General features: G+C 42.2%; 2 protein-coding genes and 1 pseudogene across 2 annotated transcripts; 2 read left to right on the forward strand and 1 right to left on the reverse strand.

The window, feature by feature from the left end:
- Window positions 1–12,667: 12,667 nt before the first annotated feature.
- On the forward strand, window positions 12,668–13,933 carry LOC121809072 (protein FAR1-RELATED SEQUENCE 5-like). Its single transcript, XM_042209625.1, has one exon. It carries the CDS (start codon window positions 12,668–12,670, stop codon window positions 13,931–13,933), a length of 1,266 nt encoding a protein of 421 aa, XP_042065559.1.
- Window positions 13,934–15,189: 1,256 nt separating this feature from the next.
- LOC121806887 (protein WVD2-like 7) lies at window positions 15,190–18,273 on the reverse strand. The gene is made up of 9 exons (XM_042207058.1): window positions 18,184–18,273; window positions 17,065–17,610; window positions 16,640–16,996; window positions 16,501–16,565; window positions 16,343–16,414; window positions 16,034–16,136; window positions 15,863–15,922; window positions 15,651–15,761; window positions 15,190–15,564 (listed from the first exon to the last, which is right to left on the reverse strand). Exons 1-9 carry the CDS (start codon window positions 18,250–18,252, stop codon window positions 15,337–15,339), a joined length of 1,611 nt encoding a protein of 536 aa, XP_042062992.1. The 5' UTR covers window positions 18,253–18,273; the 3' UTR covers window positions 15,190–15,336.
- Window positions 18,274–18,600: 327 nt separating this feature from the next.
- The window catches only part of LOC121809073, a 4,904-nt pseudogene continuing 4,283 nt past the window's right edge, over window positions 18,601–19,221 (forward strand).

Raw genomic sequence — 19,221 nt, forward strand, 5'->3', positions numbered from 1 at the left:
AACTATCTTCTATCAAATTGGAAGTTAGTGTGGCTAATGCTAAATGGGATGAAGATTGGTAGTACTTGATTTGAAGCAAATTGATTTAGTCAAATGATTTGTACTACTTTGTCTATCATATTAGAAATGAAATATTTCTTTTTTAGATTGTCCTATACAAAATGAAATCTTTCTTAAAATGGAAATACCATAATTTCTACTTTTCCCTCTCTTTTACTTTATTATTTCTTATTTAATTCATAAAACATAAAACTCCATGCTGAAAAGCAAAATTTATATTTAATGAGACCTGAGAGAGTATTTTATAACAACTTCAAGTTCCAAATGATCCAACTTGTTTTAAACCACACTTGATAGTTTATTCGATCGATTTTACTACACATTCTACTAAAATCATTTCCATTATTCTAATTCTCATATTAGAATTTTCTTAGTGCCTTAATTTCATATAAAATTTTATATTGAATCATTAATTAATTCTATTCTTGATTTCTAAGAGCATCCACAACCTCGGCCCGGATTCAGGCCCCAAGTTCCTTCCACGTTATTATTCCCTTAAATTTTAGTCCCAAGCCACAATTCCTCTAACCCTGCAGGCCCATCCCGCGCCCCAACTTTTAAATTGCACTATTCACAACTCCAATCCATTTAACTTGTAAAAATTGAAAACATTGAACAATTATAACACAAGAAATTCATTTTTAATTCGAAAATAATAAATTATAAACTAGAAATTAAAAAAATGATCAAAATAAGAAAATAAAAAATAAGAGCTCCACTTTCAAATTTCTAACATATAATTATAAATTATACTATAAATAAAAAAAATGAAAACATAAAAAAACAGCTCTCTCCCGCCGTCCCTCTCCCTCTCCCTCTCCCTCTCCCTCTCCCTCTTCCTCTTCTTCCTCTTCCAACCTAAAAAAAATTAGAAATTGAGGCATGGGTCCGGTCCGAAGGGCCTCCAACGCCGGGCCGGGACGCACCGAGGCACGGCCCCGCATCCTCGAACCCGAGTCAGGCCGCAACGGGGAGCGTCGCCAGGCCTCAACTGCGGCACCAGGCGCGTCCTGGGCCGCTCCTCGCCATCCTCCATCGCGCCAGGCCGGGACCACCCTGCGGTCCGGCCCGCAGCTTTAGTGATGCTCTAAGGATTTAACTCCAAATCGGCGAATTTCATGTTAGAAAATGATTTTCAATCGGGCAATGTTTTGGAATGTTACAAAAGTAACGAGAATAAACTTATTAAATAATGAGATTAAAATATAGATTAGAGAATACTACAATAGAGATTGCAGAAAATAAGAAAAAATAAATATATTTAATTTTATCAAAAAAAAAAAATCCAACTGTAATTTCCATCCTCAAAGAATCGATTAATTTTACTATTTTAGACCAAGTTAAATATAAAGTGTTCAATAAACAATAATCATACACATCATTTTTAATATGAACACACAATCCACTAACACTTCTTCTACTAATATCTTTTTTTCATCTCTCTTATTTTTTTCTCATCTCTTTCTTACTTTATAAATGCAATTAAAGTTCATGTTATTTAAAAATTTATCTATTTTTTTAGGATGAAATAAGTAAATAAAAATGAACAGGTCCAGAAATGAATGACCTTGAGGAAATTACCTTTCCAACGAATAATTACTATTCCACTATTTAAATATCTATCTAGAAATGCTCTAACTAGAAATACCCTAATAAAATATTCAAAATGTGTAGAAATCAATTTTAGTGTGAAGTAACCGTGAGTTGAACCGTCCGCCGTCCGTTTCAAATCACCCAATTGGAATATTGGATATTGATATTATTTATTTTATATTTTCTCTAACTTTCAAGATTCAATAATTTACTTCTTCCATTTGTGAATAGGAGTTCCATTTCTTTCCGATACTATTTTAAGAAATATTAATATAAAAGAGTGGAAAAAAGTTAGTGGAATATATGTAACACTTGTGTATATTAGTTTTAAATGATATATGAGTGTAATGAATTAATAAAATGTGAAGTCTCTTTATCGTTTATAGTAATTATGAACTAGGACTCCTATTCGTGGATGGACCAAAATTGAAAAACGAGACTTATATTCTCGAACGGAGGGAGTATTTTTTATTTAATCATAGTCTGCCTATAATAGCTTTATGTATACTATACACTCAATAATATAGTATGTGTATATCCACTTGATATGCACGCGTATAATAATATGACTTATTGACTTATCTCATTTGGCCTTGCTCCCCAAGCTAATATTCTTTTTTGGTCTATATAAAGCCACACAACTAAGAAAGCTCTCATCCACTCCCTCATCATCTCAACTCACATTTAGGCATCAAAAATGAAGCAACAGGGTCACCAAAATGGCATGGCCAAGACCTATCCCGTCATATCCGCTATGCGGAATACGCGACCTAGACTGCGGGCTTCCCATGGCCCCACCTCCACCCCCAAGGTCGATCAAGTTACTCAAGTTCAAATCAAGCCCACCAATCACTCAAAGTTTACAGGCAAGTCTGGTCGTCCAATGTGCCGTGAATGTTATATGTGCCCGTCTTCCAAGTCCAAAGACAAGAAGACTAGGGAGGCGCAAAGGCTTAAGTCTTCGGTCGACGTGGTTCCGGATTATAGACTGACCACTTTGAGGGTAGTGGATACTGATGGGGTACGGACTAAACAAGCCCAACAGCAGTGACGGCCCATCAGCCCAAAGCCCAAGGAAGAGTATGAGTTCGGCATTACCAAAGAGTTCGGCCTCAGCCTACAGCTCGGTAAAAGCCAACCAATCAAGCTCTGCTCTCAGGTCGGCATCAAGCTCTACTCTCAGATCGGCAACCAACGGCCCATCAGCCCAAAGCCCAAGGAAGAGTATGAGTTCGGCATTACCAAAGAGTTCGGCCTCAGCCTACAGCTCGGTAAAAGCCAACCAATCAAGCTCTGCTCTCAGGTCGGCATCAAGCTCTACTCTCAGATCTGCAACCAAAGCAGTTCGGTCTCAGTATTCGACCGAACAAGGAGTTAGTGGACCCATACAGGATTTCCACAACTTCCAACACACCCACTACACGTGGTGTCAACTCAGGCCACGATCTTAGGCCATGACCTACACGACATCCACGACTTAGGGTGGTGATGCAAGCCACGATCTTAGTTCAATATATAAATAGAACTTAGATCTGAGTATGAGTTCGGCCTCAGCCTACAGCTCGGTAAAAGCCAACCAATCAAGCTCTGCTCTCAGGTCGGCATCAAGCTCTACTCTCAGATCTGCAACCAAAGCAGTTCGGTCTCAGTATTCGACCGAACAAGGAGTTAGTGGACCCATACAGGATTTCCACAACTTCCAACACACCCACTACCACGTGGTGTCAACTCAGGCCACGATCTTAGGCCATGACCTACACGACATCCACGACTTAGGGTGGTGATGCAAGCCACGATCTTAGTTCAATATATAAATAGAACTTAGATCTGATAGACAGGTTTTAAGCTCTCTAGAGATAAAATATCATATAGCAAGTCTGTGTTGTAAGCTGTAATCCCAGATCAAGCAATACAATCTTGCCCTCCCTTCTTCCCGTGGACGTAGATTTACTTCAGTAAATCGAACCACGTAAATCTCTGTGTCGTGATCTTTATTCTCTACCAGCATTTACTAACATCAGAAATTCGCGGAATCATCACTGGCGCCGTCTGTGGGAAACAGAGAACCAAATTTGTGATAAAGCGAATTTTTGACCCTTTTTCCACCCCAAAAAAAAATGCATACCAGATCACACACTACCCGTAATACCGTTCGTGAAAACCATGAGGAAGCTAGTCCAGCCCGCAGGTCCGGAAAACAGCCTCGGGAGACATCTACTTCCAGTTTTCACGATGAAGGAACAAGCCGCTCAAAAGGTCCACACACCGAGTCTTCCCAGCAGCCTGATTTGAATGAGGTTGTCAAGCTGTTCTTGGCTGAGAAGCAGGATGAGTTCTTAGCCTTCCTGCAAAAGAGCCAAGAGCCGAAGACGAAAACGGTGGATTCTCCTTCCTCATCCAGACATGAAAGTCGCTACCGCAGTAGTGCCGTGTCTTCCAGGAAGAAGAATCCTCAACCCCGACATGTTCCTGTTCCTCCTCGGTACCGGAATCACAGGAGAACTCCATCTCCTCCATACCGAAGAGGTGTCGGGTTCGCCATGTACGGAGCATTGAAGACTCCGTTCTCGGACGATATCACCCGAACTTCCTTGCCACAGAACTACCGAACTCCGTCAATGACTTATGACGGGTTGGTGGATCCTCATGACTTCCTGGGACGCTATCAGTATAATATGGCGAACCAGGGTCTCAATGAGGTCCATATGTGCAAGCTGTTCCCGAGCTGCTCATCGGGAACGCCAGAAGGTGGTTCGACAGCCTTCCTCAAGGCAGCATTAGATCCTACCGAGATCTAATGGATGCTTTCCACAGGAGGTTCTTTCAGAAAGCAGAAGCCCGGATTACTTCGGCTCAGCTGCTTTCTATACGTCAAGGTCACGACGAAAAGATCAGCGACTTCCTGACGAGATTCCATAAGGAATGCCTACAAGTAGATAATCTCAATGATCTACTTGTCATTTCGGCATTCCAAAATGGAATCCTGCCCGGAGCTCTCTACAGAAAGCTCGTGGAATGCAGTCCGCAAACAGCTCAAGAGATGTGGGACATTGCGGACCAGTTCTCCCGAGCCGATGAGGCGGACCGTCGAAAACGGTCTTTAGACAGCTCATCTAGAGGAGACGAAAAGAAGCCCGATCATAGCGATCAGAGGCTTCCTCGCCGAACACCTTCCCCACCAAAGGAGGGATAGCGGTCATCCGAGGTGATCAAAAAAGAGCAAGAGTTTGCAGATTGCGCTTAAAAGTGCCGAGCAATCAGCTCGGCACCATCAAGCATAGCAATCACAGCAGCCGGAGTCAGAGGCAGGCGAAATGACCGAAGTCACACCGGAGCCGAATTCGGTGGTGTACGGCACTGAAGCCGTGATTCCGGTTTAGATCGGCATACCCAGTCCCCGAACTCCATTTCTCCTCAGAAATGAATGGTGACGGACTGAGAGCCGAACTAGATCTTGCCGAAGAAAGAAGAGAATTGGCCTGCATAAAAGCAGCCAAGTACAAGGAGCAAGTAGCCCGGTATTATAACCAAAGGGTGAAAAAGCTGCAATTTCAAGTGGGAGATCTCGTCTTGAGAAACAATGAAGTAAGCCGAGCAGAAAAGCTGGGCGAACTCGAACCCACATGGGAAGGTCCATATCGGGTGTCAGAAGTCCTCGGCAAAGGGTCTTACAAATTGACTCACGTGTCAGGAGCACAAGTACCCCGAACATGGTACGTTTCCAACCTCAAAAAGTTCCATTTGTAAGAGACAGTCCAGTCAGTCTTGAGTCCTGTTCGGTCAATGTGCTTTCTTTGGTTTGCTTGGTCTTTGTTTGTCTCTGTGCGTTTTGTCTGTGTGTTTTGTCTGTCTCTGTGCGTGTCGTCTCTTACAAATGTTACTGAGGTATCTTGTTCTTCGAAGGCTGATCCCCTTCTTAGAACATATACAAGCCAACGATTGTGAGTCAAAGCTTCTAAAGAGGATACAAGACCACAATTCAGCTTAAACAAGCAGTTCGTCTGAAACGAACTGCAATAAGCCAACGATTGTGAAGTCAAAGCTTCTAAAGAGGATACAAGACCACAATTCAGCTTAAACAAGCAGTTCGTCTGAAACGAACTGCAATAAGCCAACGATTGAGAGTCCAAGCTTCTCAGGAAGATACAAGACCACAATTCGGCTTAAGAAATAAGCACTTCGTCTGAAACGAACTGCAATAAGGGAAAGTCCGATCCACGCGATAAACCTCGCCGAATTAGGACGACCAAGTTCGGTCAAAGAAGTTTACCTCATAAGACCGAGGACGACCATGTCTAGTCAAAGAGGTTTACTGCATAAGACCACTTCGGTTAACTGGGAAAGTCCGATCCACGCGATAAAACTCGCCGAATTAGGACAAGGGAAAGTTCGATCCCGGCGACAAAAATCGCCAAATTAGAACACAAACCAAGTCCGGTCAAAGATGTTTATTTCATCAGACCAAAGACGAGTCCGGTCAAAGATGTTTATTTCATCAGACCAAAGACGAGTCCGGTCAAAGATGTTTATTTCATCAGACCAAAGACGAGTCCGGTCAAAGATGTTTATTTCATCAGACCAAAGACGAGTCCGGTCAAAGATGTTTATTTCATCAGACCAAAGACGAGTCCGGTCAAAGATGTTTATTTCATCAGACCAAAGACGAGTCCGGTCAAAGATGTGTATTTCATCAGACCAAAGACGAGTCCGGTCAAAGATGTTTATTTCATCAGACCAAAGACGAGTCCGGTCAAAGATGTTTATTTCATCAGACCAAGGACCAAGTCCGGTCAAAGAAGTTTACTTCATAAGACCAAGGACCAAGTCCGGTCAAAGAAGTTTACTTCATAAGACCGAGGACAAGTACGATGAAATTTTTTCGCTAAGCTGTAAATACAGAGTGTTAGAAGCGAAAACAAAATTTCATTTTTCAAATCTTGTTCGGCACACAACTCCGCTACCCTACGAGATGGCGTTACGCTATTACAAAGGACTATTCTACTGTCCAGGGTTGCTAAAGTTGAGCCATCTATTCACAAAATCCTCGTGAAGCTGAGTTCGGGCGTTCCAGGCAGCCGCAGAATAAGCAGGTCGACGAGATGCTCTAATCGACCTGCCACCTCTTCTCTGAGCCCGGGAAGCCCTAGCACCTCGGCGGCGAAGAGTCTCTTCACGAAGCATTTGCCGATCTTGCTCACTCATAACCACAGCTCCTCTGCGAACTTCAGTCCGTCCTCGACTTGACGTCTCCGGTTGTCCCTGAGTTCGTTGCTGACTTGGAGTAGGGTTTTGAGCAAGTGAATCAGAGGTTTGAGCTGGAGTACTAGCATCTGTTGGCGGGAAATGCCTGAGGAATCTCTCAATTGAGGGACGCCGGGAAAGAACTATGTCGTACCGAGAAGCCCAGCGCCGCAATGATTTCACGACTTGTTGGCAAGCCGAGCTCTCCAGCGCATTGTTCCTCCGGAGTACATGATATTCCTCCCACAGTTCGTCAACTCGACTCTGAACATCTGATATGGTCATTCCCCCGCGCACACGGATGTAATCCTCGTACGCAGTCCTCTCAGCAATGGTCGTATTCAGCTCGGCCTCCAGATCATTCTTATCGGACTCTAAGTCCTTATTATCGGCCTCCAGCTTCACTAAACGAGCCAGAAGCTCGTCATTCTTCGTCTGATCGGCTATAGCTCTTCTCTCAGCTTCGTCTAAAGCCGAAGAGTACAGCCGTTTCTAGTGAAGTATCTCCATCTCCTTGAGTGCAAAGCAGCTATGTTAGTTCGGCAGCTGTACCGAGCAGATAGTAAAATACAACAGGAATAAAGGCGAGTACGAAAAGCTATACGAAGACAAGTGTAGAGAATTTTTCATTCACAAGGAAAATTTTTTACACTAGGAGGGCTTCAAGGCCATTTTACAAGGAAGAAACTAGACTAAGAGAAGGGAGACGAAATCATACTCCGCCAGCTTCGTCTCCGGCTCCTCGGTCTGGTTCAGCTTCTTTCTCCCGAGCTACCTCAGCCTCGGCCTCGCATCCTGCCGGCCTCGCCTCCGCCTCCTGATCGGCTTCCTTCTCCGGATGCCCGGCCCGCTCGACTTCGGTCTCCTGCTCCAGCGGCTCGGGAGAACTCCCTCTCCGTTGTAAGTCGAAGCGGGTGAAACGGGTCCCACGGAGGCAAAGATAGCCTCCAGGTTCTCGTCCCGATCAGCTCGACAACTCCGAACTCGGTCTGCAGAAAGCAGGACCGAGGATGAAGCGAGCTCCTCAAGGAGCGGCAGATTCTGAAGCCGAGCTGCTATCTCTCGGCTGTACAGAGGCAGCACGACGTCGGCCCCCTGCTCGCCCTTATCGGTAATTAGCCTTACCAGACTACCGACAAAGGCCGAGAACTGGCTGCTCAAAAAGAGTTTCTCCGTGTAAACACGGAGAGCCTCCCCCTGGGCAGCCACGGCGGCAGCATCCCTCCGTTTCGTCTGCTCTCGCTGGATGACGAGCTGGTTTTTTGGCAAACTGAGCTTCATCCTGGGCCGAAATCCTAGCAGCTCTGGCCTTCTCAAAGTTAGCCTCAGCCTGTTCGGCCCGATGACAAGCAGCCGCCAACTTCCTCTGCATCTCAGCATAGTCATTGGACGCTTTGGAGAGTTCGACGGCGACGAGCTTGGAGAGCATATCGTTCCTCTGAAAATGGATAAAGAAAAAAGTCAACAAAGGGGCCACAAAAAATACAGGAAAAAAGCAAGGCCAGAAAATCAAGAAGAGAATTCACCTCGGCGAAGTCCGTGGGCCATAAAAACGGCTCACAGATATGTTCCGAAGGAGGCGCCAAGACCACGTCTTTCTCTGGCGCTCTCGGGGGCTTCTGGGCCTTCCCCTTCGGATCCGAAGAGGTTTTTTGCCTTTTCGGAGTCCTCTCGGCATCAGACGCCGAGCTGGTGGTTTTCGGCCTCTCCGGCTCCTTGGACTCCGAAGATTTGCGGCTAATCTTATTCAGCATGTACACTGCCAAAAAGCAAGGAAACAAGGTTAGTTTTCGCTGCTAAAGCAGTAAAGCATAAAAAAGAAATCCTCACCCTCAGTTTCTTCGTCCGAAGACGAGATATTGAACACGAGGTCGCCCTTGACGAGCTCAGTTTCCGAGTATTGTTTCCTAATCATAGGAATCTTATTGAGCTCGCCCTCGAGCTCGGCCAACGGTTCTAACCGAGGATGAGGAATCACGGACTTCGGCCCTCTCCAGGGAAAACCCGGAGCCGCTGTCCTATTATAAAAAAAGAAGCGGTTTTGCCATTTCGGCCACTTGGTTTTGCAGAATGCCCTAAAAGGCTGTAAGGGGATCAAGTAAAACCAAGATCCCTTCCTTTTAAATTGGAAAAAATTAAGGATTGCCCGCAGAGACAGATTCTTATCTAGCCTACGGAGTTCGGCAGCAAAAGCCGACAAGTGCCTCCAAGAATTCGGAGTCACCTGACCTAAAGGGAGTTGAAAAAAATCAAGAAGCTCTACAAAAGGTGGGGGAAGAGGGAAACGAAGCCCGCATTCTAAGCAGGCTTCGTAAACGGTGGCATAACCCTCCGGCGGGTCGTTAGCCCTATGATCATCGTCGGGAACCACCGCCTTCCCCCGGGAAGAAGATATTTTTCGTGTAGAGATATCACGGTGTCCTTACTCAAGACGCTGTGAAAGTATTCTACAGTCTTCTCTCCGGACTCTTTCCGGCTAGAAGACCCCTTGCCCCCTTTCCTACCGCTACCTAACTCGGAAGAAGAAGAAGAAGACATGGTTCTTACTCTTTGCAAAATCTGAAGAAATTCTGAAGAAATTCTTGAAAGCGGAAGGAAATTTTTACGCAAAGGAGATAGAGTGCAGAAGAAGCAGTCGCAAAAGTGCTTCAATGATGAAGAAAGGAGGTATTTATCAGATTCGGCGAAGATTTCAAAATCGTCGCACCGTTTCGAATCCCACCTTTTCGGGATTCAACGGCCGGATTTTACTGTCGCATTTAATGCAGTCACGTGCAAGGCACGTCCCCTGACGTCAGCCTCCCCGTACCTTTATCCAGAATGCCGAAGTGACTCGCTTCGCCGAAGTGATTCACTTCGTCTTTCGGGGGGGGTAGTGATGGGGTACGGACTAAACAAGCCCAACAGCAGTGACGGCCCATCAGCCCAAAGCCCAAGGAAGAGTATGAGTTCGGCATTACCAAAGAGTTCGGCCTCAGCCTACAGCTCGGTAAAAGCCAACCAATCAAGCTCTGCTCTCAGGTCGGCATCAAGCTCTACTCTCAGATCGGCAACCAACGGCCCATCAGCCCAAAGCCCAAGGAAGAGTATGAGTTCGGCATTACCAAAGAGTTCGGCCTCAGCCTACAGCTCGGTAAAAGCCAACCAATCAAGCTCTGCTCTCAGGTCGGCATCAAGCTCTACTCTCAGATCTGCAACCAAAGCAGTTCGGTCTCAGTATTCGACCGAACAAGGAGTTAGTGGACCCATACAGGATTTCCACAACTTCCAACACACCCACTACCACGTGGTGTCAACTCAGGCCACGATCTTAGGCCATGACCTACACGACATCCACGACTTAGGGTGGTGATGCAAGCCACGATCTTAGTTCAATATATAAATAGAACTTAGATCTGAGTATGAGTTCGGCCTCAGCCTACAGCTCGGTAAAAGCCAACCAATCAAGCTCTGCTCTCAGGTCGGCATCAAGCTCTACTCTCAGATCTGCAACCAAAGCAGTTCGGTCTCAGTATTCGACCGAACAAGGAGTTAGTGGACCCATACAGGATTTCCACAACTTCCAACACACCCACTACCACGTGGTGTCAACTCAGGCCACGATCTTAGGCCATGACCTACACGACATCCACGACTTAGGGTGGTGATGCAAGCCACGATCTTAGTTCAATATATAAATAGAACTTAGATCTGATAGACAGGTTTTAAGCTCTCTAGAGATAAAATATCATATAGCAAGTCTGTATTGTAAGCTGTAATCCCAGATCAAGCAATACAATCTTGCCCTCCCTTCTTCCCGTGGACGTAGATTTACTTCAGTAAATCGAACCACGTAAATCTCTGTGTCGTGATCTTTATTCTCTACCAGCATTTACTAACATCAGAAATTCGCGGAATCATCAGATACCAAGTCTAGTATGAAATTGTCGGGATTTTCGACCATTGATGTTTTGGAGTATTTGGATAGGATCTATCGCGTGGATCATTATTTTGAAGGTGGTGACGAAAACGAAGAAACACAATGTTAGAACTATCTTCTATCAAATTGGAAGTTAGTGCGGATAATGCTAAATGGGATGAAGATTGGTAGTACTTGATTTGAAGCAATTTGATTTAGTCATATGATTTGTACTAATATGTCTGATCCATTATAAATGAAATATTTTTTTTTAAAATTATCTTTTTTAAAATGAAATATTTCCTAAAATGAAATATCATAATTTCTACTTTATTTTTTATTTATTAACTTATAAAACAATACTATATAAACCTCCGTACATAAAAGCAAAGTTTCATATTTAAGGGTCGGAGGGAATATTTTGTAAAAACTTCAAGTTCCAAATGATCCAACTTGTTTTTGATTCTGTGTCTTTTCATTAAAATGGAGTAATTGTCACCGCGATTTTAATTTTTAAAAAAATAAAAATAAGTGATATGAAGAAAAAAAACATCGCTAGTTTGATATCTAAATAAAATTATGTCGCAAAACCAAAATTTTTAATATCGATTTATTTCTCCGGTTTTATGCAATGTTGAGTTAAAAGCATAAATCGCTTTTTCAATCCCTACATCGACTCTAGAATCGCTGAGCATAAACCACAGCTTTGTTTCCCACTTGATTAGATTGGAGTGAAAGTTACAGCAGAGGCGCCGCTCCTCTCTCTCTCTCTATCCACCGCGCTACTCTCCGAGTTCCGTCTCACTTCAATGGCGGAGCGGATCCGACGTCGTTTGGAGCATCTTCATTTTTCCTGCTTCTTCGATCAGGTTTCTTCTGGCTGCATATTTCTATATCAAATTGAACACGAATGGAAGAAAAATCAATCTCTAATTTCAGTTTTCATATGAACATTTATATACGTATATTTTCTGATGGACTTAATATAGAATAGTAGACCCGATTTTTTTTAATTACTATTCGTTCGACCTAGAGCAATCAGTTAACAATTTTCCAGTAGGTTTTGGTTTGGGGATTTTTCATAATTAGCCTATTGTGCGATACAAACTTCATGGAATTTAAATTTAAGCTTAATTTTTCGATTTGTGAAGTTCGTGCAATGTAATTAGGGCTCTTTGTTCCTTGGAGGCATGAAACGGATAAATATATGCATAATATAACTCTGGAGGCAAACATGGTATTCTGTTTTTATGAAATGCAGAACTATGGAAATTGATCTTTCGTTATGGCAATGCGGCTTGTTTGTAAATCGATCGAAGATTCAATAATTCAGTAAGAACTTTTACTGATTGTTTCAGCTATAGATATCAAAGAATTTGATATTATTCCAACTCTGTGAAAATTGTTTAGCCATTATTGGTGGTTTTGTTTTGATGCATTAATTTGCACATTGAGGAGGAAAACTGAGATTATAATCACTATCTTTCTTAGCCTGTATAGATCGATGCGCTTGAAATTTAAGAATTCGTTTTTTCAGGATTCTTCGTTGTAAATGAATGCCCATGGACTCTGGCCTTGGTGCAGGGGTGATAAATAGTTCTGCGGATGCCGTCATAGGGGAAGGGGATCCTACTGCACTAGTGGATACTTGTGTAAATCAGATACGTGAAGTTTCAAGCTTCTCGTATGATGCTGAGGGGGTCTTTGTTGGTGAAGATGTGTCATTGATTCGGGAAGCTTCTTCTACTGAGAAAGATGGTATGGAAGTGGATAGTGAGAGCACATATAGCTGCCTCAATTCTTCGTCATCAGAGGAAAAAGGTTTTGATAGCGATGGTAAACATGAGTTCACGAGCCAAAATGGTCGTTTAAACAATGATGCCCAATAACGAGTGTCAGAGTCCTAAGACACGCATCAGTGGAAATAATGGGAGAGATATTGAGGGTGAGCAAGATAGCCGTAGTCCTGGTGTTTCCTCCGACAATCAGCTGGGAATGGATACTGATGATAAACAAGTTTTTATAGCTGAAACCCCTTCTAATGCCTCATCTGGATCCATTCAAGATGTAAAAGATGAAGCTGAAGATTACATAGTGCCGGAACTTGGGGTGGAGTTTGTATCTGAGGAGCATGCGCACAAGTGTTACAATAGATATGCTCTGATTGAAGGTTTCAGCATCCGAAAAGATTTTGTTAATAAAAGTAAGGTTACTGGCTTGGTCGTATCAAGGAGGTATACATGCCACAGACAAGGCTATGGATCCAGTAAGCGTGATATGAACACAAAACCCCGGAAAGAAACAAGAACTGGTTGTCTAGCTCACATGACCATTACACGTCAAACAAACGGCAAATATCGTGTCATCCATTTCGAGACGAGGCACAATCATGAGTTTGTGACACCATTCACAGCCCATTTGCTACCATCTCAGAAGCGGATATCCTTTGTTGAGGCTGTTGAGGCCGAATCAGCTGCTGCTCCAGTGCCAGATGGGGTTCCGAAGCTGGGTATGGGTTTTGACTCGGAGGATCATGCTTATGAATTCTACAATGCATATGCTGGGCGACTAGGTTTCAGTATTCGAAAGGATTATGTGAACAGGAGTAAAGTAGATGGAGCTGTGGCATCTAGGAGATATACTTGTTTCAGAGAAGGCTATAGGCAGAACGACAAAAGAGGTTTAAAAGTGAAGAGACCTCGAAAGGAAACCAGAGTTGGGTGCATGGCACAATTAGTCATTTCTCGTCAGGCTGATGGTAGGTACCGTGTCACCCACTTTGAAGAACGCCACAATCATGAGCTTGTACCTGCCTGTAAAGTTCGCACGCTGCGATCACAGAGGAGTTCTATGACAAATCAAATTGTGGAAGCATCTGCATCCGGAGCTTCTGATATGCTGCCAAAGTCGGTTGCTGAGATGTTACTAACAGGAGTAGGAGGTCAGGACGATCCCATTTTTGATCCCATAGATCATGAGATGAATCTTACATCCAAACGTGCGTGGAACATGACTCAGGAAGAAGCTGAAAGTTTCCACCAGTATTTCCAGAGCAAGAAACTGAAGGATCCATCTTTTGTTTATGCTGTACAACTTGTCGAAGAGGAAATGACCTTCTGGGGCGACGAGAAGATCTGGTAGAGACTATGGAGATTTTGGTGATGTAGTTTGCTTTGATATAACATACCGTCTCAACAAAGATTGGCGGCCTTTAGTCCTGTTTCTTGGAATAAATAATCATAAGCAGATACTGGTCTTCGGTGCTGGATTTCTTTACGATGACACAGCTCAGTCTTTCAAGTGGCTACTGAGAACTTTCATAACAACAATGTCCGGAAAAATCCCAAGGACTGTTCTCTCTGATAAAGATGCTATATTATCGCAAGTAATCAGCTCTGAACTGCCTAAAACTCAACACAGGGTATGCACATGGCAAATATATCAAAATGCACTCAAACATCTCAACCAAGTAGTTGCTGGCTCAGATTCTTTTTCCAGCGATCTATGTGGTTGCTTTCTCCACTCCGATGAGGAAGACTTTGTTAACTCCTGGAAAGTCATGCTGGATGCTTACAGTCTATGGGAAAACGAGTGGTTGCATGGCGTATTTGAAGAGAGGGTGAAGTGGGCTTTGCCATACAGCAAGCATATATTTTCAGCTGACATAGAAACTACGTTCCTCTCTGAGTGCTCTATTGCTAGCCTTAAAAAGTACGTGAAGCATGAATCGCATATTCTCCAGTTTGTCAAGCATTTTGGAAGGGTGGTCAACGACTGGCGCTACAAAGAATTGGAAGCTAACTATGACATGGGCCAGCACGTCCAAGACTGATGGGAGACGTCATAATGCTGAAGCAGGTAAGTGAAATATACACGCCCATCATTTTAAAAGCATTTCACCAAGAATACGAAAACTCTCTCAACATCGTGATCAACCAATGCATGGATGCAATGTCCTCAGTCGAGTATAAAGTCAGTACATATGGTGAGGTTCGTCATTACACTGTTTTATACAGCTTGGAAGATGATTTAGTTGCTTGCAATTGTATGAAGTTCGAGTCTGGAGGAATTTTGTGTAGCCATGCACTGAAAGTGCTAGACTATAGGAATATAAAGATAGTCCCTAGCCGATATATATTGAAGCGTTGGACCAGAGACGCAAGGGCATGATATTGATTTCTAGCTTGTATTTTGGCATGGAAATGTATCTATCATGTAACAACCCTATACAGTTTGTATATTCGCTGATTGTACAGTTTTGTGGAAATTAATTAAGGTTTTATAAAGTGGTCAATTGGCTACTAATTTAGATAAATTTTTGTTGCCTCTTGTACTTCTGCAGCATCTATTTGATATAGATTTAAATTTGAAACAGAAAAAAGTCACTGACAGATTATAAATTCATCTTTTTGGGGTTGAATTCTAATCCCAGAACACACACAAACACAGAGTTTTATACATGTAAAGATTACATCTCCCACATTAAACAATGACAAATTGAATTTGATCATCAAAAAGAATTTATGCACAGCATATCCCACTGATCACTGCTGGATATTTGGAGAAGCATTTTCATGTGCCATTCTTTCAGGTAGTGAAGTACTGAGAAATTTGCTTTGGTTGATAACTTTCTTTCTTGATAAATTCTTGGAAACATTGCTCTTGGCTATGATTCTCGGTGGTGGAGGAGGAGGCGGCATTGAGATGGTGCCGTGCTTCTGGTTTGAGATGCTTCTTCCTAGTACTGCTGTCTGCAGTTGCACTGCTGGAGGCTACACAACGTTAAAAAGCGTCTGTTAGAAGATACATACGACAAAATCTGGAAAAAAAAACACAAGACTACAAACCATTTTTGTACCTTTTTCGTCTGATTATTTGGAGGTTCTCTTTCCTTGTAGAAGTCGGGCAAGGGACGAGCTTTGAAGCAAAGGCTGCAGCTTAGTTTTCTAAACTCATTTCCTGCTTTCTCCTACAAAAAGAACCAATCCCTTTGCCCATTTAGAACAGGAACAGGAACAACTGATGCTACAATCATAAGAAAAGACGTGAAATTGGCTTTGACTAGTCAACCTTTAATGTCTTTTGCTGCGTCTTCTGCACCTCTGTTGCATTGAATTTCTCCTCAAGTTTCTGAATTTTTCATAAAAAAATTGGTTTTAGGAAGAGTACTAAACTACAAATCCAGTAAAAGGACAGGAAGTCCAATGCAAGAATGAGACAACTTATGCATCAGTTTCTTGCCTGTTTTCTCTTTGCAGCTCTTTCTTCAGTTCTCAGCATGAATGGAGTGGATACAGTTGGTGACTGTAGTTTGTTTCTGTAGGCCGACAACGACTTCGTGCAGCTGATACACAGGTAATCATTTTATCAGATCACATCAAACCAAGTATTGCTATTAAACCAAGTTACAACCATTGTTTCACATTCTTGAATTGATCATAAAGATTTAAGGTTTAATTATCATGCTCATATATGAGTAACGTCCGAATTTCTGTATAGTTTGCTCCCAATCAATATAAAAGCAGCAGCTTTAGGAAAATATGAACTTACACTGCAGACAAGATGTGCCATTTAGGACCTGTTGTTTTTCTCCCTGAGGCTGAGGGGTCTGGTGTTTTCTTCCTGTGCATTTTACATACAGAGCAAGTTTATCGTCGTTGAACAGCATTAGATGAATGAAATATTTGTATACAAGTTGAATTAGTTACCTCCTATTCTCAGTTTGAGGGGTGGCTGCTGCAGGATATGAAGACACACTACTCTTAGTAGATGCCTGCAATGAAAAAATAGGATTAGTTTCTTAAAAAATAAGCACAAAAAGATCAGATTGAATGCCACAAGAATCACCGGAGCAGGTGTCTTGAAAGGAGTCGGGCACTCTCCAGTCGTTCTAGTGGAACTGTGTGCTTCAATCCCCTTGTTCTTGGAAACCGGCTCTTTTTCAGACTCCCGGAAAGAGCCCAAGCTTAGCAAGGCACGCAACGACTTTGGAGACGATCTTCGCCCATCCAATGCGTCCCCATTGGACTTCCTCGTGCTGCGATTGACATGGCTCTCTCTATTGAGTTGTGGAGTCATGGCCTTTGCAGGCGTGGATGGGATTCTTCGCGGCTTGTGATGAGCGGACGTCTTCACTGAAGGAAGGCCTGTTCTTCTCTTGCTCATCATCCCTGATGTTACTTCCTCACTATCAACATTTTTGTTCTGCAAAAACACCAAAAATTTCAGAGCACAAACATTGCAATTAAACAAAAATAGAGATAGCAAACCACCTTTAGCAATGGCTTCTCTATCTGTGAAGTCGTCTCACTACTCTCTGAAGCAGCAGAAACTGCAGCACTATTTTCAAGATTACTTCTTCTAACTGAAGGCTGCTTTGATACTTGATTTCCTCTCACCACACCACTCTCTCTCCCTCCATTGCTGATTCTCACTTTATCATCTCCCTTCACATCAAGAGTCTTGACATTCCCACTTCCCCAATCGGCTAAATCCGGTGGAGGGTTCAAAGAAACCCCTCCCTCCTCATGATCACCACCATCATCCTTCAAACCAACACTCTCATTTTGAGCCTTTTGAGATAAAGCAGCATTTTCTTGCTCAAGAAGTGCTGCAGCAGCAGCCCTTTGAGCTGCAATCCTCTTGTAATGAGCCTCGAAGAAGGCCTTCTTCTGCGCGACAGAGCCCGGTCTCGCGTAGCTCTCGGCCTCCTCCACGTATTTCTTGTGAGGGAATGTGGACCATCTCTCCCATGACAAGGAATCTGCTGTGAACCTCCCAAATGAAATGGATTCACCTAAAGCATGCATGTGATTCCCCTGCAAAGCAAGCATTTTTTCAATTTCCCAATTCAAACAAACCAATTATCAACTCATTCACAACCACAGACATGAAAATTGAGAATCTTGATTCACCACTGCAACTGCAAAGCAAACATTTTTTCAATATCCCAATTCAAACAAGCAAATATCAACTCATTCACAACCGCAGACATGAAAATTGAAAAAATGAGAATCTTGATTCGCCACTGCAACTGCAAAGCAAACATTTTTTCAGTTTCCCAATTCAAAGAAACCAAATATCAACTCATTCACAACCGCAGACATGAAAATTGAAAAATGAGAATCTTGATTCACCACTGCAACTACAAAGCAAACATTTTTCAATATCCCAATTCAAACAAAGCAAATATCAACTCATTCACAACCGCAGACATGAAAATTAAAAAAACGAGAATCTTGAATCACCACTGCAACTGCAAAGCAAGTTTCATTTTCAATTTCCAATACAAAATAAAGCAAATACTATCAAGTCATGAAAAATGAGATTCATGATTCACACAACCCACAAAGAAAAAAGAAGAAAGATTTGATTTTGAAATGTATGGCTACCTGTTTGGATTCATTTGGAACAGCAGAAGCATAAGAGAAGCCATGCAAGAGACAAGAAGAATCTCCCATTGTATTTTACTGAGGAAATAACAGCTTCAAACCCAAAATGGAAAGAAAGAAGGAAAGGAAAATAATAATGATATGATTATCATAATATAGTTAAAAGAATGTTAGTGAAAAGAGTTAAGGTTTTGTTTAATGGCGTGTGCATAGTGAGAGCGATTTGAATTTCAAAGAGAGAAAAGCAGACGTTGGGACGCAAAAAGTGGGCCCATGCGTATAAAAGGAGTACAACTACTATTTAAATTCTCCCACCTCTTTGTTTATGGATAAACTTTCCACTTTATACATAACGTAAGATTTCTCTTTTTCAAATCCGAAACCAATTGAATTTATTAACGTTGAAATATTAAGCATATGGACTTTACTTGTAAAGTGTTGGTGAGATTTAAATTTAAGACATTTAATTTGATTAAGCATTATGACTTGACTTGACTTAGACCTGACTTGATAATTGTGTCATTTTAGGATGATAGGTAAAATTAATTGTGTAAAATTGAATTATACTATGTTTGTTCTTAAAATATAAACATCCTTTGAAATAGTACGAATTTTAATGTACAATTGAAAAATTAAGAGATATAGAAAGAAAAAATGACTGAAATAGTGTTAGTAGAGAATGAGAGAAAAAAGTTTCTTTAATAAAATTATGATTTTTTTTTTGTGAAATTAGTTTTCTTGAGCAGTGCGTAGTTGATATAGTTGGAATTGCAACACTTGGTCAAATGAGAAATGACGGCATGTTTTTATAAGACAACGTCATTAGTATAAGATTCTTCTACTTAACCAACTTTTAGTAGTAATAATTAAATTGTAAAGGATACTCATTCCAGCAACCAAATTTTAAAACTCAAATTTAATTACAAAATACACACGATATCTCATCTCATACTTATAAATATAGGGTTTGACTAAGTGTCAAAATCGTTCATTCTTCTTCTTCTTAGAATATCAAAATAGTGCAAGTGGGCATTTCTT

Source organism: Salvia splendens, chromosome 6 (genome assembly GCF_004379255.2).
Source record: "Salvia splendens isolate huo1 chromosome 6, SspV2, whole genome shotgun sequence".
NCBI lineage: Eukaryota > Viridiplantae > Streptophyta > Magnoliopsida > Lamiales > Lamiaceae > Salvia > Salvia splendens.

What these genes read in the sequence shown, in the direction of transcription:
- LOC121809072 (XM_042209625.1), top strand. Translation starts at nt 12,668, where the DNA reads ATGATGCCCAATAACGAGTGTCAGAGTCCTAAGACACGCATCAGTGGA.
- LOC121806887 (XM_042207058.1), bottom strand. Translation starts at nt 18,252, where the DNA reads ATGGGAGATTCTTCTTGTCTCTTGCATGGCTTCTCTTATGCTTCTGCT. An exon ending in TTCCAAATGAATCCAAACAG is followed by an intron (nt 17,611 to 18,183) that starts GTAGCCATACAT and finishes CTTGCTTTGCAG; the next exon opens with GGGAATCACATGCATGCTTT. An exon ending in CCTCAAACTGAGAATAGGAG is followed by an intron (nt 16,415 to 16,500) that starts GTAACTAATTCA and finishes TAAAATGCACAG; the next exon opens with GAAGAAAACACCAGACCCCT.